The sequence below is a fragment of the Pelobates fuscus genome, chromosome 9 (genome assembly GCF_036172605.1).
Source record: "Pelobates fuscus isolate aPelFus1 chromosome 9, aPelFus1.pri, whole genome shotgun sequence".
In the NCBI taxonomy this organism is placed as follows: Eukaryota; Metazoa; Chordata; class Amphibia; order Anura; family Pelobatidae; genus Pelobates; species Pelobates fuscus.
In genome coordinates this window covers 150,846,660-150,868,860 of record NC_086325.1, presented here as the reverse complement: position 1 = coordinate 150,868,860, position 22,201 = coordinate 150,846,660, and the positions used below count along the sequence as shown (strand labels likewise).

Below are 22,201 nucleotides of genomic sequence, written 5' to 3'. Positions count from 1 at the left end.
AAAAATGGAACAGCAGATTAAGTATAAAGTAAAGTAGAACTCAAGGCATGGTACATAACGTTCCAACTACTCCAAACCCACAGCTGGGTGTAGCTGCTGTGATGAACTGACACAAGTGCTATTAACTGACTGAGAATGAAGTTAAACAACTTCTTACCACAATACTATAACATTTTAATGCAAACATTTGATTCTTCGTCTTCAATGGATGTGTAATATACGCCCACAAACATATATAAATAATCCATACTTTTACATACATGTATATATATTATCTATTTCTATCGGTACCTACGGCTTTATACTCATTTTAAAGAGCATACAATTCTATCTATACATTGTGCCAGCAGATTTGCCCACAAGCAGGGCAAATTAAATAAAACTGTGGTAACAGCAAGTCCGTAAAGAGATACGGAGGCACTGAATCGGAGGTATTGTGATTGAACGTCACTAAAATTTACATCGAATACATCGTAAATCTCTGTGATATATGATGTACTCCATGCATTTGGGGACGATTTGGGTCAAAAAGTGGACCTGTCATGACAGTTTCACTTTAAAGGTGATAAAATACATTAAGAAAGAAAGAAAGTGGAACATTGAGACATTAAGTACATTCTGTACTTACCAACCCCTGCATTACAACCTCCGGGTGCTCATTAGCTTTACTGACTCCACGGGGATACCTCATAAAAATCTTTATTAATTATTTATTATCATATCAATAATTACAGGAAAGTAGAATCCACACTGTTAGCAAAGGGAGGTAAAGCAACAGGGAGCTAAAAGATTTCAAGACAAAGGGAAAGTGAAATAACATGCATGAGACAAAGGATGGAGAGGTGGGAGAAGTAGATAAAATAAAAACCCATGGTAAATACACTTGGGAGGCTCACTAACCCAGAACTCCCACGCGATAGTTTAAAGTGATGACAATGACATTGCCATAACTGGCCAGTACACTTCCATCGATCATATTCCCGCTTCCCTCCATGTAGGAGCCTCCATGTATATAAACCATAACCGGTTTAGCTCCTGTGTCTCTGATATCTGCAAAAAGAAAAATTAATGTAAGGAAGCTGGAGCAGTTCACGATAGACACACACATCGCCCACATCTGAAAATCCACTGGCGCGCGCACGCACAAACACACACACACACACAACAGGACTTTCAAGCAAACATAAAAATGTTCGGCTGATCGAAAGACCCCTCAAACAGCGAAGACTGCAAAAGCTGGTCATGCATGCAAAATCATGCCACAAACCGGAATAGCGCATTCACAGGACCGTGGCTACCATTGTACAATTAGCCGGTCATTTTGGCCCACTGGGATTATTTGCAGCAGCAACCAGTGGAGACTGACACGGTCCTGTGAAAGGGCATTATAGACGGTAAGGTTGTGAAATGACGCCAGAAAAAACTGCCACGCGTCTCAATCATCCCAATCACGTGGATACACAGGGAGGTAATGTGAATAAGTTGAGGGGGGTGTTTAGATCCAGAGGACATGTGGGAGTTCAGCCATGGAGGGGGTGAATTGGTGAGAGATTTTTTGAAATCTCAGGAATAATGTGGAAGAAAAGGGAGAATAGAGAGGGAGTATGAAACGTATGTAATGACATGAAGAATCTTACCATCAAAATAGAAGCACCCCATTCTGTGATAACTACTTCCCACACCCACACTGTTTCCCACCAAGTACCTTAACAAATCAGACTTTATTAACATTCATTAAGGCAAAGAGATGAAGTGAGAGGGTGGATATCGTGGAGAGGCAAAGAGAAAGAAATAAATGTAAGCTGATCAGAATTACTCGTCTCATGCCAGCAGCTCCCTTTCAGGTTTGGGCCTTGGATCACACGTGCAATTAGACATCCACGAGGCTAATATCAAAGGAAATCTGCTCCCAAAACTACCTTTCTTTCTTCAACCCTTCTTAGAACATACCTGCCCCTAATGCCCTTTATCCGGAAATATCAAGAATGCTGTGTTCTGAGCTAGACAATGTTACAGTGTCACCCCAATGATAAAATTAAGCATTTCTCAATAAATATTTCCCTTTGGCATCGGGGATCATCGTTCCCTTCATTGCAGCAATAAACCTGGGGCTCTGTATAGTGTTTATTAAAGATACACAACTACAGCACTTCCATGAGTTGTCCACGGGTTTCACTGGTTTGGTGAATGACCCTAGGGACAAGGGGAATTTGGTGAAGTGTATCCAACACATGTCCACAATGGTATGGAAGCATGCAAGTCATGCTATGGTGCCGGGAGTACAAGGTTCTTTCCTTAGAAAAATTAAGAATGAAAATCAGTCAAAATTACATTCCGACTTGAACACCCATTCAAAAATATGTCAAATCCATCAAGATAAAAAAAAAAAGCTGAAATCTAAATTTACCCTGGCTATTTTGGCCTCAACCAAAAAAAAAAAAAGAATTAATAAAAAATATAAAAAGAGAGAAAACAACCCCAAAAAATAAAATGTTCCAGCAAGGTTACAGAACCAGGTCCTTGCAGCCAATGCTAAGGTGGGAAGTGGAATGGGAGACAGTATTGGAAGAGAGGATTGTGCAAAGTGTGACAAGGGCCAGGAAAGGTACAGCAATGTGTAAGATGAGTTGGGAAGAGATAGCATGATGAGAGAAATTGTGTGATGAAAACATGTTCCATGCATCAGCCTCAGCCAGCAAATACCTCCTTCCTCGTCTTCGTCATTATCCGATAACTCTTCCCCCTGTTTCTTAGCGCTGGGTCCTGAGCAGAGCAGGAGACAGAGCCGAGCAAACAGAAACAGACAAGAGAATTCAAGAGATAACAGGACTGGAGAGTGCAGGGCATGGGCACTACCCCCTGGGGGAAGGGGAGAGATCTCACACTTGGGGGGGGGGGGAATAACTTACACAGGTCAAATCTTCACAGTGCAAAGTCTGGTAGGGGCAGACAACTCTTGACACAAAGCAAAAAAGGGAAGAGCAGGTGGGCAGGTCAAAGAAACCGACATCACCACTGGGTTCACGTTCTTAGTAGAATTGGTCGATGTACGTTGAAGGATGTGTGTGTACTGTACATTGTATTTAATACAGGATGTTGTTATATGAAATTAACAGATTTTCTATGTATTGACAAGTGTGAATGGTATAAAATAAAGTATGGTCTTGCAGGACTAGCAATTTTTTTTTTAATAAAAGTCTATATGGCTGTTAAGTCTTATAGCTATAAAATCTTGGGAATGCATCAAACAAAGGGAGTCATGCAGCACAGGATCAAATGACGATACATTTAATGTTGTAACCTATGGCTATACTGGTCGTAAACCTCAATTAAAGATTAAATCTGGTACTACAAGGCACAAAGAGCTGAGAAGGAATGGCAGTAATGTGATATAAACCCTAAGAGCACAATTGGTACATCTAAGTCAGAACGATTTCTCTTGTTTTCCATGACTTGCATACTCGACGAGTAAATCCTGTTACATAAATGATGTAAGATAATTAAGCTTATAGAATATGGGGCCATAAAACTACCAGCTTACATCCCTACACTTACACAGCTCCGATCTAAATTATCTGAACAACACACAGTATATCAGGGGAGATTTCACATCTAAAACGCTGGCAGTAGAGGCAGTGAGATATGGTGCTGGTTGGCAGATGTATATATCAGTGTGAGATTATTCCGAATGCTACTTGAATGCTTTTATTAAAATATGTAAATGTAATCATTGCAAATCTCATCATAGAGGCAAGCAGAGAGCCAGACACACAAACACTTGCACAGAGACATACAGGTATTTATCACTGCTCAATCTACAGAGACTTGGAAGATATTACAATCACAGACTTACAGATAGCTTGTTTTGACCTCAGTGAGACATTGTATTTAAAATAGATTTATAAAAGCAGGCACTTCAGAGGAATGCACTGCAGTCTTCCTTGCAAAAAGGGGTTAAAGTAAATTTATCAATGTGTATATTCTCCCATTTTACATTGAATTAAACCAACAAACAGCTTTCATATTTATTTGATCTGGATTTACCATTCACAGCTCATGTCTACATATACACAGAGAAACGTGCAGAAACGGCCAGAGGAACATACACAGGATTATTTACTAACGCGAGAATTCAAAGTGAATTTCAAATTTAAGTTCAAAATAGCTCCAATTTATCTATGCTTCTAATTCACCTGTTTTGGTCTAAACTTCACTTTGAATTCCCAACAGTCCTCAATCTAGTAAATAACACTGACAGTCTCGAACTGGCCAACAGACAACAGAGCATTTCCCTGAAGGTGGGTTTAAACGAAAGTAAAATATGTCTATCAAAATCAAAAGGAAATCTACCAAACAAAAACACATTGTCCAGAGAGGTCAAGACAAAGTCCTGGCTGGTACACTGTATCAACTATTCCATAGTATGGTCATAGGGAAGAGCAGTTCCTCCAATTTGTGGTGATAGCAAAGTCAAAAGGTTTGATAATAGAGGCTTGTAACTGACTACTCTGCCCCCGGTGTTGCTACTCTTCACACAGTAGTCACATTTCGCGATAATCTGGGACGAACTCATTTGTCTTCTATGTTCTTTCCTGTGTATCCCGTCAGTTCTGAAGGTTAGTTAGATAAATGGTGAGTAGGACACAGAGGAAGTTGCGCCTACGGACCATTTAGTATAATAGCGTCCGCTGTCCACGTTCGATGCCTTTAATCAGTCCCTATTACACTAAACCTTAGAAAAAAAAAGATTGGTCTGCGATTCTTTGTATGTACCGGTGTTTTTTATTCTGTTCTGTATTAATGCAAATTATATTTTATTGCCCTTGGTTCTCTCCCTGTCGTAACTTGTACATACCCTATGGGTTTACATCTGATGGAAGTACACCCACTTTGCTTCCTCTTAAATTTCAGAATTTACAAGGTTATTCACTAAATTGAGTATTCAAGGTGAATTGAAAGTGAATTTCAAATTTAAGGTCAAAATAACTGAAATGGGGGAAAAATTCAGCTGTGCTTTTAGTTTCGCTGCTCTGGCCCTAAATAACTCTGCAGATGGTATTAATTAAATAGTTGCTACTAAGGGTACGTGTCAGATAAATAGTTCATGATTATATATGGCTGGAATAATCTGTCATTTAGGTGCTCACACTCTTTTACTACTCTCCTTTCTGACTCCTTATGACGCTGTGTCCTGTTCATGCTATTACTGTTGGTGGTGTGTCTGCCCTGTTCATGCTATTACTGTTGGTGGTGTGTCTGCCCTGTAAATGCTATTAGTGTTGGTGGTGTGTCTGCCCTGTTCATGCTATTCATGTTGGTGGTGTGTCTGCCCTGTTCATGCTATTAGTGTTGGTGGTGTACCTGCCCTGTTCATGCTACTAGTGTTGGTGGTGTGTCTGCCCTGTTCATGCAATTCGTGTTGGTGGTGTGTCTTCCCTGTTCATGCTATTAGTGTTGGTGGTGTGTATGCCCTGTTCATGCTATTAGTGTTGGTGGTGTTTCTGCCCTGTTCATGCTATTAGTGTTGGTGGTGTGTCTGCCCTGTAAATGCTATTAGTGTTGGTGGTGTGTCTGCCCTGTTCGTGCTATTAGTGTTGGTGGTGTGTATGCCCTGTTCATGCTATTAGTGTTGGTGGTGTTTCTGCCCTGTTCATGCTATTAGTGTTGGTGGTCTGTCTTCCCTGTAAATGCTATAAGTGTTCGTGGTGTGTCTGCCCTGTTCATGCTATTAGTGTTGGTGGTGTGTCTGCCCTGTTCATGCTATTAGTGTTGGTGCTGTGTCTGCCTTGTTCATCCTATTAGTGTTGGCGGTGTGCCTGCCCTGTTCATGCTATTAGTGTTGGTGGTGTTTCTCCCCAGTTCATGCTATTAGTGTTGGTGGTGTGTCTGCCCTGTTCATGCTATTCGTGTTGGTGGTGTGTCTGCCCTGTTCATCCTACTAGTGTTGGTGGTGTTTCTGCCCTGTTCATTCTATTTGTGTTAGTGGTATGTCTGCCCTGTTCATCCTATTAGTGTTGGTGGTGTGTCTGCCCTGGTCATGCTGTTAGTGTTGGTGATGTTTCTGCCCTGGTCATGCTATTAGTGATGGTGGTGTTTCTGCCCTGTTCATGCTATTAGTGTTGGTGGTATGTCTGCCCTGTTCATGCTATTAGTGTTGGTGGTGTGTCTGCCCTGTTCATGCTATTAGTGTTGGTGGTGTGTCTGCCCTGGCCAATTTCCTACTTCACTGTTCCTGTTCCACATGCTTTCTACTGATGAAATCCTTATTGACCTTTCTGCTTTCAATACCCATACTTCCATATCCATGTGTCTATTATTGCACTGTAGCCATGGCTTTGATGGGGGTCTATGCACTATGTAGCAGAGGATTACATTTTCCCTTACATCTCTCTGACTTAGGGTTAGTGATTAGTGACCTTGTAGTGGTCTGTGCTGTTTGGTTGGATGCTTCCTGACATCCATATTTCTACTGATTGCAACATTTCTGGGGGAGGTAGATGCAAATTCTTTCTTCAGTAAGGGTTGCTGTTGAGCCCACCCACTAGGTTCCTATTCTCTCTCTTTGCTGTGGGGTCAGTCCAGCCCCCTCCAAACACCAGTTCAAAAGTCTGTCTTTTACTCGTCTCATCTGCATTGGATGTTAGCTCCAACCCATCCCATTTTTTAGGTGGAGAGTTGGCTCTGCTCTCCCACTTCACTTGTGGAGGGTTGTTCCTCTCTCACATTGATTTTAGGTGGGCTGTCGATCTTCCCCCACAACTTTGTATTACATACCTCCTTTCCTACATATTTTCTTGTTGGGTTTTCGGACACACTCCTTGGAAATCCGCTTTACTGTAAAATGAATAAAAGACTCCAAAATAACAGGAGATTCTACCCTTGGGGGAGGGCCCATGCAAACCTGATGTGGCTGTGCTCCCCCTCACAACTATAAAACAGGGAGATGTTAAATATTTAAGTGTTAGGTGACCCTATATGGTCCCTGTCCCATGCAGCCCTCTCTCATTACTTATATGACATTGATCTCATGGGATCGGGTAAAGGGGGCTACAAGAGTGCCGATTCAACATCGAGCAGCTCTCTGGCTCGAATTTTCAACTGAGAGGTACTGAGTGGCCATCATAGGGACACCAAACAAAGTGAAATAGTCATTCTATCACATTCCCCATTAAGCACTGGTTGCAGAGGTGGGGTATGTGTGAATCAGAACTGCCACAAAAGCAAGAATGTCCCACCATAATATTCTCCAGAACTGATGTATGACATCTTGGAAAAAAGGGAGGTTACAACGGAGACAAACCTTTTTTTATTTCAGGACTAAGAATGGGGTAAAATATGGGTCAGGGAAGGATGGGTTTGAAGGTTAAGGCCAATACTGAGGGAGGGTAGGAAACTGGAACTGAGTTAGGAGGAGGAGAAGAGTGAGGTTGAAACAGAGGATATTCAACTGAGGCCAAGACATAGAGAAAGGGCAGAGCTTGAGACCAAGACTAGAGGAGTGAGCAGATATAGAATGATTTTGGAGATGGAACATCAGCTAAACAAGAAATGTTTTGATAAATCTTATGGAGTTATGGGTATGTTAGCCTTAATAAAAGGTGACTCAAAGAAGGAACCTGACCCCCGCCCCCCCCACCCCACAAAAAATAGTAAAGATACTATACCACAAAGGAATATCCAACTCATTTCATAATGGAATGGCTGAATGTATGAGCATGACATTACATGTTAACATATTTCAGATTGAAGGACTAGATTGTGACGACAGGGTAAAATAGCATAGACCAGTGTTCTCCAACCCAGTCCTCATGGGCCACCAACAGTCCAGGTTTTGTCATCGTCTCCATTGGAATAAAACAAGAAAATATATAAAGGCTGGACTGTTGGTGGTCCATGAGGACTGGGTTGAAGAACACTGACCTAGACGCTTAAAAGATTAAAGGGAAAGGTGAAGTTTTAGGGAATATACTCCAAAGTAGTCACCAATTGAGATGAAAACAAAAAATGGAAGGATTTTGGTTAAAAAGGGCAAGATTTATAATCTAACTAACCCACACTGGACGTAGCTAACTGTCTGAAAAAGGGGGATAAGACAGATGTTCATTGAATGTAATGAGTTACAGAAGGGTTTAGAAAAACTTCAGAATTAATGTGATAAAAGGGAGAAGAGTGAAATAAGTGGAAAGGTTAAAAAAAACACAAAAAAAACCAAGAAGATCAAAACCTAAACAGGAGGAAGAATGCGTGCCCAATACATAATGCAAGCTTAAAGAAATATGGTAATATGGTAAAAATAACAAGGGGGAACAAATCTTAACTGAGCACAGGTTTGTGATGGCAAAATAAGGTAGTTGTAGACATGAATATGTTAAAGGAGGAGAGTTAGAGCAGAGATGAGGACACCAAAATGAAAGAGTGGAGAATCAAAATATGATGGAATAAGAGAAGGGATAACTACAACAAGCAAAGTAATGCTAGGGAAAGCAAGAAATAAACAAAAACTAACTAAAATCTGGACTCTATGGTAGGCAAGGTGCGTAAGCGGCAGTGGAAGTAAATGTAAAAAAAAAAAAAAAAAAAACAGTACCAAAAAGTGAAAAATAATAAGATTAAAAAAATTTAATCACTTGTTTAAACGTGAGTGAGTGCATCTAGTATATGGTATGGGGGTGCTTAGCGAAACAGAGGTATACAAAAAGTATTACGGGCCAAAGGAGGTATGTGTGGAACAGAGGGACTGAAACAGACAATGTAATGAGAAATAGGTGAATGCAAAAAGTTACAGTTCTGATAGTTGGAGAGAGCCTGTTGCTTGAAAGTGCACTGTTTGCAAAGTAGCCATTTATTTCTAGTGTTGAACATGCATTGATTTAGCTGGTGCTCAAGAAGGAGTTGCTGTTGTATTTTCTTGAAAGACCTGTCCACACCAATTTATACTGGCATCAGCAGGTAATGAAAGAACACTGAAAATCTTGTTCAGTACTTGAGTTTTTGTGGAGAATACCAAAGTGGACAGTTCTGAGTCGAACATCTTTTGTGTTCATCTAGCCCATCTCTGTGTTGAGTAAGTAAACCTCTCAGAGGATTGAGAAAGCCAAAGCAGAGAGCAACTCAAATAAGCTATGAATAAGAGATGGATCTGAAGACATACAAAACATGGGTGACATAAGCAGGAATGCAGTAGGCAGAATAGAAGAATGCACCATGGATGAAAAGATGGAGTGGAACTAAAGAAGAAACTTGACTACATACCTATAGGCTCAGGAACACAAACATGTATTCCTGACCCTATTGTGTTAAAATCACTATTTAGCCCCCAGGCATCCCTAACTATAGTAAAAAAAAATATTTTCTCATAGAGATGCACTGATTCAATGCATCTCTATGAGGAGATGCTGATTGGCCAGGAAGGCGTTTGGCTCTGCGCCCCGACTACTTGGCTGAGGTCATCAAAAGTAGGAAAGCATTGGATTGGCTGAGATCGTCAGTTCTGTTGATCTCAGCCAAGGAGGCAGGGCGGGAGCAGAGCCAAACGCGGCCCTGGCCAATCAGCATCTTCTCAACTAGGAGGAAAGTTCAGGGCCTCTATGCAGAGACGCTGAGGAGTGGCCACTAGAGGCGTTTCTCTGAAAAGCCAGTGTTTACAACAAAAAACCTGTTGGAACTGACTATACTCCCCAGAACAAATACAATAAGCTGTTAGTGTTCTGGTGACTATAGTGTCCCTCTAAATCGAATTAGGTAGAGAGTGGTAGCTCAAAGTTGTACATGGAGTACAGAATATGCAGCGATCACTGACAGATGTGGCACTTTCAAATTCAGTCAATGAAAATGTACAAAAACCCTCAAATAAGAGAATAAATTGAGGGAGTTGGCATACAAAAGAAATATAGCCAAACCTTAATATGATACCTCGGGCTGGAGGTGACCAGTCATTTTTAAGGCTCAAAGATAAAAAAAAAATCTCTTTATTTCCCTCGTGTGCTGCAAACCTACAACTGTTGCAGGGAGCAAAAAGTGGTTAAAATCAGGATTATTTACTAAAGTGAGAATTTAAATAGATTTTTAAATGTAAGGCTAGAGCAGCTGAACTGAAAGCAAAGCTGACTATTTTGAAATTCACTTTGAATTCTCACTCTAGTAAAATAACCCCGAATGTCTGAGAATCCTGATTCATGAGTATTCTCAATAGAATTGCTGTGGATATCCTAAGGAGTTCAATGGTAGTTTCATTCACACACAAAAAGACAAGAAAGAAACTACCTTCCAAGCTTATCAAATTTGCAGCATGACTTCTATTAGCTTACAAAATATAAAATAATTAGTTCAACTATTTGTGGTTTTTCATGCGTGATACTGTCACATAGGCTTTCTCATTGAAAGCTAGGAGAAGGCCCATAGATGGAGAGAGTGTTAAGAGTGTAGGGATGCACTGAAATTTCGTCCGAAAGTGGGCCTATCCTGTATTGGCCGAAAACGGGTCGAATTTGCCGTAATAAAAAAAATATACATACATACATTTTATTATTATTTTGTTTATATATATTCTTTTCTTTTGGGACGGGGAGGGAGGGGAATGAGAGAGGGGAGGGGGGAAAGAACACTATGGGACAGGGGAGGGGGGAAAGAACACTATGGGACAGGGGAGAGGGGGGAAGGAACACTATGTGACAGGGTGTGGGGGGAGAAAATAACTATGGGACAGGGGAGGGGGGGGAGAACAATATGGGACAGTGGAGGGGGGAAGAACAATATGGGACAGGGGAAAGAACAATATGGGACAGTGGAGGGGGAAGAACAATATGGGACAGGGGAAAGAACAATATGGGAAAGGGGAGGGGGGAAAGAACACAATGGGACAGGGGAGAGGGGTAAAGAACACTATGGGACAGGGGAGAGGGGGAAAGAACACTATGGGACAGGGGATGGGGGAGAAAATAACTCTATGGGACAGGGGAGGGGAGAGAACAATATGAGACAGTGGAGGGGAAAAGAACAATATGGGACAGGGGAGGGGGGAGAACAATATGGGACAGGGGAGAGAGGGAGAACACTATGGGACAGGGGAGGGGGGGAAAGAACACTATGGGACGGGGGAGGAGGGGGAGAACACTATGGGATGGGGGGAAAGAACATTAAGCGAGGGGGACCACTAAAAGAGAAGGGAAGTTTTTTATATTAGATTAATTAAATTAATAAAAAAGTCTAATATTAATAAAATTAGAGGGAAAAAAACTTTTTTTTAAAATCATTTGGGGGGAAAAGTAATTTTCTGTTTCGGTCAAGGGCATCCTGAATTTTCGGTTTCGGACCAGAATTTTCATTTCGGTGCATCCCTAGATCAGTGCACACTTATCCCCAACACGATCTTGTATGAGCCAAGGAACCAAAACACTGCTACTATAAAAGGAATTAAATGAAGAAGAATGAAGGGAACACAGTGAAATATTGACATGGGTATTCTTAAGCGGAACATAACATAAGGTACACAGGTCCTTGTGTTGCTTGGGTGTTTGTGGTGCTAGAGAGGATGATTGAAGCACACTGAATGAAGTGAAGCAATAATTAATTATACGCAGGAAGCACAGAGGGTGAGGTGGAGTGAGGCCAAATTCTACAGAGTCTAATGAAACAAAATGCATTAAAATGAAGTAACAAAACGACTACATTATGCAAATGGAGATAAAAGACGAGAAAGTGAAGGAATGAATGAATACAAGTTCAGAGAAACAGAGGATCCGAGGGACAACCACTAAATGACAATGAGTGAGCTTTGATTTAAACATACGGAGTGTGGGAGAAGCAAGTGATATAATTAAAAGGAATGATTAAAGAAGGCAAATAAAGAATGGAGGATTAAACAAAGATGTTGCGAAAAAACAGATGAACTCTTAAGCAAGCGAAGGAGTTGTTAAGTTTGCAGAACAGAAAACACATTTTGGGGAGGACGGAGACAATACTGTTATGTTTGATTGCTTAACAAAAGCAGAGATAAACTCGAAGAAACCAAAATGGGGGACCAAAATTGCTATTCAAAACACAGAAAAAGATGAGTAATTGAGAGGTGTGGGGGAATGAGGAAACTTAAGATAAGGATTGCCAGACCACAGAAATGTATTTGGAGGAGAACAAAACAGATCAACTAAAAAGTGGAAGAATAAAAATAAGGATGAGCGATAAAACCAGAGGATGAACAATGCAAGTGAGCAGAGGGAGGGACAGCTAAAACAATGAGCTAGGCAACTCGGAGAACGTAAGGGAGACCAACGGAAAGTAACAATGGGAAGATATAAAAGATGGACTGCCAATGATTTGGAAAGATGGATCTGGTGGAGAAAGGAGACTGAAGACAAGTAGGAGAACAAAAGGATTGTGTCAAGGCATATAAAGGATTGCACGAGGGAAATAAGTAAGCAAGACAGAGTGAGAGCTAAAAAGAAAAGAAATAAGGGTTTAGGAGAGGGAGTGGGAGTAGACATGGCTAACTCTGTGAAGATTAGGAGGGAATACAGATTTGGATGAAGAGAGATACCAGTATTGCAGTACAGGGTTATTGGGGCTGAGTTCAGAATTTGGGATGGGCTGCTGGAAATGAAACAGACTGAAGAACTGACAAATAGGAAAGGCAACTAATATCATAGGACAGAGAGAACATGGAAAGATAGAGAGCAGGACTCGGGGGAGAGGAGACACAAAGTAAGGGGGTGGGATAGAGACAGTGCTTAAGACTTGGCTTGCAAATAGCACTCATTGTTGCTAACACACAACATGCAGCAGGCATACACCCTCCCTCCATGCTGTGGACATCGTAACACAGGAGGGACTACACGCAACCCATCTTAGATCCCCAGGGTTTGGGAGGGGTTCTTACCGTACCCCTCTCTACTCACCATCTTCTGTAGGTACATATATATTGAGGTACAGACAGTCCTCGTTCTGCTCCTGCAGATAACCAGTTACTGTGTCCAAATTTGAGGTGAACCAGACAGGCATCATTATATCTGGTACTGCATTCTGTATGTTCTGGGGGCACACAGGTGAGAAGTGGGTGGCATTTCTTATGCCAGACCATGAGGGAGGTGGTTCAGGGGGCAGGAAACGTTTTTCGCCTACAGGGGGTGCAGCATAGGGCACCCCCAGATACTGATCCACAGGGCCCAGGATTTCGTTTGGCAAAGGCACGCGTGTGCCACGCAGCTTGCCGTAGTTTGTGTTCACAGTCTGAGAATACACCTGTGCATGAGAGGAGAGGACGCGGGAAGTGATGCTCAGAAGCCACAGGACCAAACGCAGCTTCCCAGGGGCCACACTGAGCCCAGCCACATGCATGGTATGAACAGTACAGTGTTATCATCCAGGACACAAGCACCACTGGGAGCAGCAGAAATAAAGGACCCACCCCCCACTTCAGGGGAAGTCATTCACATCCTGTATACCAAAAACACAGGCCGGGGCCAAGAGGCAGCAAGACAGAGTGCACAGCCAGGATCAACAGGACCTGCAGAAAGAAAAGACATGGTAAGCGAGAGAAAACAAAACATACAAAGCACAAACAGTGTCCACTTCAAACAGAGTCCTGGATCCATCTTTATCGATATGTAAATATTATGTTACACTTCGCTGGAGGCCTCTGAAAAAAACATCTTGTCTAACTCTGTTATATTACACTAAGCTCCTGACGGTCCATAAAAATAAATGAAAATAAGAATAGACTTATTGCAACCTAGTAGATACATTGCGCTAATTAACACACGCTAAAGAAAGCAAATGTTTGCAATCCTCCAGCCAGAAGAAAACAGTAAGTTGCCTGGGAACTATTCTAAAATGTCTGTTATTTACAATGACAGCTTTTTGTGTAATTCTGGCCTAAATGCTATGTCGCACTGTAGGGCTCATAGTGCTTAGATTGCTCTTTGAATGTAAAGTTCAGAGCCTATTTTCACTGAGCTTATAATGTTTAAAGTGGTGTTAAAAATGTATTGGAACTGTGGGATCGTGACCACATCAAGATCGTTGTGGCATCATTTAAAGCTGTGGATAAATATAGATTGCAATTTCCCAATAGGTGGAACAGTGTTGACTGTTTTTTTTTTACTTAAAGGAACACTTTGAGCACTGCTAAAGTGGTAATGGTGCTATAAGTGCCCTGGATTCACCCCTCCCCTCCCCCCAAAGTAAATACTCAAACCATTTGAAAACGGTTTGACATCTTAGCTCATCAGCTGACACTCATACAATAAGCAGGACTTGGCTCAGGAGGGCTTACAAAGGCTCCTTAGTAGTGGCTTGTGGCTCTCAGGACTCAAAGGGAGCAATGATTGACAGCACTAGGTAAGAAGTCAAACTGTTAGCAAACAGTTTCACTCGCTACATTTGGGAAGGCCACGGGATCCTGGCTCCATAACCACTAAAGCGCACTGTAGTGGTTACGGTGCTTAAAGCGTTACATTAACCCAACAAAATTGCATGTTTTTTTTCTTAAAAGCCATGGATCAGAAAACAAAAGGACTTCTACGGGCTTCTAAATATAAGGGTTGGCTGGAATACACCAGCCATTCCTATTTAAACCTGATTTCAGAGGAAGCCAATCAGAAAGCAGATCAGGGAATATCAGCAATTAAGCAACATTCAGAGGTAGATATATCTTCCTTATATCAAGTCCTCGGGAGGTCACATGCAAATGAGAAAAACGGACTAATTCTAATGGAGCTGGATAGTTGCGGTTAACTCGAACTAGATCAATTCTACAAGTAAATCAACATCTAAATAGCAATATTTAGGTTAAAATAGCCTAGATATTGTTCTTTAAATCAACTATTTTAGCAAAACTATTGTTTGGATTTTAATTTGCTACAATTCAGAGTTTACTGAATGGCCTAGTCAGTGTGTGGGGTATAAGACAACAAACATAATCAAAGAGTGCAAGAACCAATACAATCTACCCAAAGGCTTGTAGTATCCACTAACCTATAACAACCACCTCTAGCTAGAAGGTTATATTAAACAATACCAGCTCTTCCAATACCCAATCATATTTAACTAGAAGCCCAAAGGCATGTGGTCATAACAAATTCTATTACTTTCATATGTTTTTTCGTTTTAGCAAATATAGGTTTTGTTACATTCTACCCTACATATATTTGTTTTGGGGGTGAGGGTTTCGGGTGCTGTTTTGATCTACCAGTATTCTCGAAATAAAACATTTTTTTTTTTTTTTTTAAAGAAGAAAAGAAGATTTATCTTTTTAAATTGTCATGTTTGATTTTACTTCCTGAAGTATAAATATGCTCCCTGAATTTAAGTTTGAGATTGCCTCGTGTCCCTTCCTTTTATCCCTGGTGTGCCTAATTTGGACGAAGTGGATTAGTTTCCTTATAATTACATCTCTTAAAAATACTTTATTTTCCTTTGCTGTGACCTCTACTTCCCGATGTGAGCATCAGGTATCCGGTGACTGTCACTTTAATCAACTCCCTGCTGTGGATCGCAATATAGTAGATTAAAGGTCAAATAACGCTGATATGCATACATGCATTTTTAGCATGTTTACCAGTACCAAGAAATGGCTTTGATAGGTCTTAGCTGAGCACTAACAATATTTTTGCAGCACAGCTCAGGACAAAAACATACTCACATGTGTTCCTTTTAAGATGATACTTTTTTTTTTTTTTTTTTTTTAAGGAATCCTTATAATAATAAATATTATTTAAGGAATCCTAATAATATAAATATTATTTATATAGCATCAATATATTATGCAGCGCTTTACAATCTTAGAATGGGGATATTTGACAGCAAGTAGTTGACATACAAAATATTATCAAAGACGTGAAGAAGGGCAAGCTCCAACGAGCTTACTATCTAAGCGGACGTATCACCCCAGTGGGGATATTGATGCAGTAAATCAGCTATTTAAACCGACATTATGCTTTATGATCCCTCACACATGCCTCTCAAGCACTCAAATTTCAGCAGGACAGTCATGATTTTCAGAGCCTGTCCCAACTTAGTTCCCTGGTGACATAGTGACATGCTTTTGGGCACGTCAGGGATCTGTCCACAGCAAGCATAGTGCAAGTGCATCCTTAGACTCATTTGCGTTATGTTCAGGGTACTAGGATCCTACAGGGAGCACTGAAACAGTAGCTACGCCAGGGTGACTAGCCACAAAAGTGGACAACAACACCCCCCTCTACAGATGGGCTTGCTTCCTTTGGGGCAGAGCCAGTGACACAATTGCTTCACTGGCCCACCCTTTTACCCCCTCCAACCCGCTTCCCGATTCTCTGGATACCAGAGTTGGGAGGTAGGCCATATACAAACAGTATGCCCCCCTTACAAATGTACCAAGTGATGAAAGACATTTTAAATATTTTATTCTGTAAACCCTCTATATATATTGCACAGGTCCGTAAATTCTCCATACTTTATAGTCTGTGTTTTCCTAAGTTCCAAATTTGCACTAATTAATTGTTCTCCATTTCCATGGAAATACACTCTTACTATTTCACATCATATGTCTAAGGGAATAAACGGTAAAAATATTTTTTTTTTACAAACAGTGGCCTAAATGTAATCTTTTTCTTTGATCAGCTTTTCAAATGATACCAACCTATTTTGAAAAACGTTGCAATTGATTTAGAAAACACCATCAAAGTATATGGAAATTTTTGTAGATCTTAAATCCCAAAATATTACAATTTAAATAAAAAAAAAAAAAAAACAAAGCCTGTTTCATCACTTTTCCAACTAATTTACTCTTAGACTAAATTTCACAAAGAGACTCTCAAATCGCAGGTTAGTATATAATAATCAAGTAGGTTACCTACAGCCAGATTATATTAATCAGCGAATATTTTTTCATTTGTGTAAGTCAGGCAGCTATAAAGTTCTTTTCTTACTTATATTTTAATTTATTTAAAACAAACCTTACTTGCCTGCCATATAACAAACCTTATCTTGGATGACTGACTATTTCACAAGCTAAATTCACTTAACACCAAATGGCAAAAGTCAGGTCAAATTAGCACAGTTGGGAAAAATCTCCAATTTGCTATAGTAACAGTTTGTTGTTTTGTGGGTTTTTTTTAGCCTATATTTTCCCATTCGGGTTTAAGTAACTTCAATTCTGTGTATACTGATTAACCCTGTTAGTCTCACTATGAATAGGAAGTGTAGTATTGATGACCTTTTTCTTCCCCCCTCTCTTTGAACACCTTATCAATGCCTTGCAGACCCCATCAAATTATCCTGATTGCCTCGATAATTTACAGCATATTTAATGGATTTCAAATCGGTTCTATGTTCATTTTTACTTCTAGTCTCTAAACCCCCTAACTCGCTGCTATGTTTTAAATCACTCTTATGCCATAGGTGGCGGGGAGAACGCAGAGAAATGCTGATATAAGAGGTCACATATGCGCGTGATTCACGCATTGTTATTTTTTAATCAACATCTGATACCTGGATATTCTTTTTTTGCCAGTCGCCTCTGCACACTGTAATATATGCAAGCTTCAGGCACACATCCCTTCCCCCATGGACGGGAGGCTATGTCACTTTAAGACGTTGACAGAAGAGACACAACAGCAGAATGTAAATGGATGTTGAGCTAGACACGGAGAGGGAGGGAGAATCGCAGGCACAGGCATGGGAAGTGGTAAGCACGGCAGCAAAGAACAGGGTGAGGGAGAAAGGAATGTTTAGTTGGGGTAATAGAGTAATGAAATAAGTGCCCCTATCGAAAGACAGTAGGTGCGATAGAACAGGAAAGTGATGAACAGGGTGAAAACCTAACAAAGAAAAGAACATAATGTAAAAAAAAAAAGACAGAACGAGCACAGCAAGGTTAGACATAGCGACAATAAAGGAGAAAGTAGAAGATGGGGCAAGACAAAGTGGAAATGAAGGTTGAGAGGTCCGTAGGTAAGATAGATTGAAGAGCAAGAGGCAGGTTGGAGGAGGCATAATAATGAAATAATTATGGAAATAAGGGAGTGGGGGAGGACAGGACGGGATAAAAGAGAAAGAAAACATTGTAAGTAAGAGGCTGTAAGAAAACGGTAACAGTAAAAAAACAAGCTAGTATGAAGGAATGCAAGGTGAATGTTTTGGTTTCAAAGAAGAGATTAGTAAATGCAGAAAAGTGGGGAGTCAGAAAGAAAAAGGCCAGGAATGAGAGCTGGATGAGAGACACAAGGCACAGATAGCAGGTGTTAAAGGGCCATTGTCACCCCTACAACCCCCAATCCACTTCCAAAAAATGAGTATTTCATAAAGATTGAATCTTTATGAAATACCAATTTTGACTGTGTTATTTCACTGAAATTTCAGCCCAGTCAAGAGATATACCGAGACAAAGTAGGGACCACTTTGTCTCTGTATATTTCCTCCACATGACACTTCTAGACGCTGGTCGGAGCTACCGCCAGCTAGAAGTGTCAATCCCCCCAGCAGTCACCAATGATGGCTGCAGGAAATTGGCTATGTCTATGGAGGATCCTTCATAGACTTCAATGCTGTACTCTCGCGAATGCATGAGAGTACAACAGTGATGTTAGCTTTTAAAGAGGACACGCCGGAAGAAGGTGGCCACATCTGCCTATGAGGGACAGGTTCAGTTGAGTAGAACTCATCTTTACCTGTCCCCCACCCCTTTGGCAATTTCACCATCAGAGGTCTTTGCTAATTGTGCAAAGTTCCCATACGACGACAGTGTCACTCCACCTTAAGGACACATGACATGTCTGACATGTCATGATTCCCTTTTATTCCAGAAGTTTGGTCCTTAAGGGGTTAAAGGAAAACAGAAATTGAATGTGTAAAGGGGAAAAGAAGGGGTAACAAAAAGGTGAGAAACTAGCACTTTATGCTTTGTTATGAGCTAACCCTGAGATGGGAATTGGCCATCAAGAATTCCACCAAGGGTGTTGACTATGATCCAGTACATGAGATCTGGCAAAATAAAATAATCAAAATGTCTCTTGATCCCAGAAACCAGTCAAATTTAAGGGGACATTTGAAGAACCAAAGCCGCTTCATCTTTAAAGGGTTACTCCAAATATCATACCCACTACAGCCCACTTTAGTAGTTATGATGCCAGAAGTGCTGGTTCTCCGGTAGTGGGTCAAACCATTTAGCAATGGTTTGCCCTCTTACCTGGGTCCTCATTGGGCTCTGATGCTTCCTGGTGGTCAAATCACATGCTTTCAGCTTTAACAGAGCTACAGAATCCAGACACTGACATTGTCAACATTTATTAGCTGAAAGTGTCACCTGACCATTCTCAGCCAATGATTAAGACTGTGCAATTGCATTTAGATAATCTGGAAGAAAAGAAAATGTTACTTGCGCTTTCTCCTTAATCCCTATGTATATTTAGACAAATGGAGGTCATTTAGTTGCTCCAATGGCCATTGGAGGGATGCCCGCCTGCCAACGTCAAGGCAGACCCCCCTAAGCGGGTCCTAACACTGACCCTTCAGCCTGCTTCCTTGAGCTTCTGGCAAAGATATCTCTAATGAGACAGAAAGGGGTATTTTTTATATACACCCCTTTACTTATTAACCCTTAATAGGGAACACATGGGATGGGTAGCAGCATTGTAACCAGGCTGTGTGATACAAAGTAAATACAAATACAAAAAGAGAAGTCCTGCGCTTAAGTGTGTTGTAGTCCTTGCTGCTTAAGCGCAGGACTTCTCTTTTTGTATTAGATAATCTGGAAGTCTAGTTATGGACTGGCTGATGGAACCCCTACAATGCTGCTGAAGGAGGAGCTACACCTCTGACAGCAGAGGGGTTAATCTCTATATGTGTGACACATTTCAAAGTGTAACAATGCACATACAAAGCCCAGGCACCATGGCCACTTCAAATCAACTGGTCATGGTGCTTGGAGTAACACTTTAATTAAATGTTTTGGAGCACATATGCTGTCCTGCAGTCTTCTGAAAAATGACATTGCCAACAATATACAATTTTCACACCTATTGTCTTTCAGACAAGGCAGGTAATCTCCATATCCAGACAAAATAACAAGGCAAGAATAAATCACAAATGAGGACAGGGTGGGAAACAAACAGGGAAATTCAAAATAAAGACAAAAATGAGTCACTAGACTAGTTGTGATAGTAGCACGCATGCACCGTATGTCTTCAATGATTCTTTAGAACTTCACCAGAAGAGGATCGAGCTGCAGGGAACACTGCCTCAGCACTGAAAAAAAGTTAACTTTAAGGGCTTTTTTTTAATGATTAAAAAAAACAAAAACAAAAAAAAACAGTAGGGCTCGCAAAAAAGGAAAGTAAACATCTAAATCAATAAATAGTTTTAGTAAGTGAGTTCCTTTAATGGAATTTAATGTAACTGAAGTTGCCATAGACTTATTCAGAAGAAGTACTCAAGCTCAGCTAAGCTACACAGAGATTTTAGGCATTTGGCAAATAGTGGACTCACTGATACTCGATACTCGAATGAGCGTCACTGAGTCTCAATGTGTCTCTTGACTCTGTAACTTTGATCTAAAACTTAGGGTTTAGTGGAGTAATCCTCTATAGAAGAATAGCCAATAAGATGATAAGCTATAAAACACTACATATATGAAGGCATATAGAAAATGCAGAAAAGGAGCAAAATGTAAATAAAAAAGGGGGTGAGAAAAGTGAGGTCTAGAAAGAGTGCAGAGAAGGACTTGGAGAGTGATATTGATAGAAAGATAATATAGACATAGTGTCGGGAAGAGCTTAGAGAAAGAGGGAAAGACAGAAAGGTCCATGGTAACAGGGATGAACAAGAGGATGAAAGCATGCGAGTGACACGGTATATAAGAAGAGGGGGAGGAATGAAGATGGATGTGCTAAGGCAGTAGGTAGGAGATGCCCCACACACAGGCAGGAAAATACAGACAGTAGGTAAATGGAAGGAAATGGTGGTGCTTGACACAGGTATGGTCATGTCTAGACACAGTGAGAACAACGAGGATGTGCTAGACTGACAGGGAGCGAGGATAAACGAAAAGGTTGCAATTAAACTAGTGCGAGGGTAAGAAGCAGGAAAGAAGGGATTTGGGGGAGGTGGAATGGACAGGTGTTGAATAAGACAGAAAGGATAAAAGAAGAAAAATATGCAATAACACACAATGAGTGGAGCGGAGTGGGCAAATAAATTGAGGTGAGATGGGCGAATTACATAGATCAAGCTGACAAATTGATAATTGTCACAACGAAGGTACAAACACGGCTGATTTATAGGGAGGTGGTAGCAAGGCTTATTCAGGAGAGAAGTGACTATATAACACCGCATGGTAGGAGAAGGGTAGAAAGAAAAAAAACAAGTGTGTGTATGGGGGGGGGGGGGGGGGGGGGGTTGAAGTTCCGGAATTAGAATCAGAAAGGACATGTCAGAGAGCTGCGGGATGGTGAATGCAGAAATAAACAGAAGGCACAGGGATCCAAGAAAAGAAAAGGGATGTGAGTGCGTGAAATGATGCAAGATGGAATGGATGGTGTGGAAATCTGAGTTTTTCAACCCTCTACCCTTATACCAGAGCCCCCTTTTACCATTCCCCACCCCCTCCTTACACAGGAGAACCCTCATCCCACCTCCCCCTCTCCTGCAGTGAGGGTCTGCGGCTGATGTTCATGTTCACTCATTCACGCCGTTCCCATGGAAACTGCAGCCAGTCGCGCGCTTCTATTCTGCTCTGCCTCCCTCCCTCCCCCACCTGCACAGTAACACTTTGCTGCCTGAGATACTCTGTAGCAACAGGCACAAGAGCCGAATGCACTTACCACGACTTGCAAGTGCAAGTGGGCAACGGGAACCACTTTCAGCCAAATTAAGTGAATGCACAGAGCACATTGCAGCAACGGAGAGAAAATCATCAGCCATAAGGAACGTGCATCAATTTGTTTTCTCGAACAAACACCGGAGTGGCTGCAGCTTGAAATGAAAGGCAAGACTGCGAAATACTAGAATCCTGTTATTCAGGGACAGGTTCCCACTGCTAGCCGCTTTTTCGAAGAAGAGGCTTTTGCTCTATCTAGCACCACTGCAAAGCACAAAATGAACTGAATAATATACATATGGTACGTGTGTGGGTGTTCAATAGGTGAAACAAAATCTGTAGGACAAGCAACAAATTACACAATCCTACACAGATGGCACTGACCTATCTGTTGATTCAATATTACAATGGAAA

At 41.1% G+C, this 22,201-nt stretch overlaps 1 protein-coding gene across 4 annotated transcripts in view; it reads right to left on the bottom strand.

Moving 5' to 3' along the window:
* NLGN3 (neuroligin 3) overlaps positions 1 to 22,201 on the bottom strand; it is a 105,039-nt gene that overhangs the window by 5,509 nt on the left and 77,329 nt on the right. For 2 of the 4 annotated variants that reach the window (XM_063432768.1, XM_063432769.1), the window contains 4 exons: positions 12,891 to 13,498; positions 6,775 to 6,834; positions 2,704 to 2,763; positions 901 to 1,050 (listed from right to left, as the gene is read on the bottom strand). In XM_063432768.1, the coding sequence (XP_063288838.1) occupies positions 901 to 1,050; positions 2,704 to 2,763; positions 6,775 to 6,834; positions 12,891 to 13,329 (709 nt within the window). In that variant the 5' untranslated portion in view covers positions 13,330 to 13,498. The remainder of the gene's footprint in view (positions 1 to 900; positions 1,051 to 2,703; positions 2,764 to 6,774; positions 6,835 to 12,890; positions 13,499 to 22,201) is intronic. The other 2 variants (XM_063432770.1, XM_063432771.1) reach the window with 2 other exon arrangements.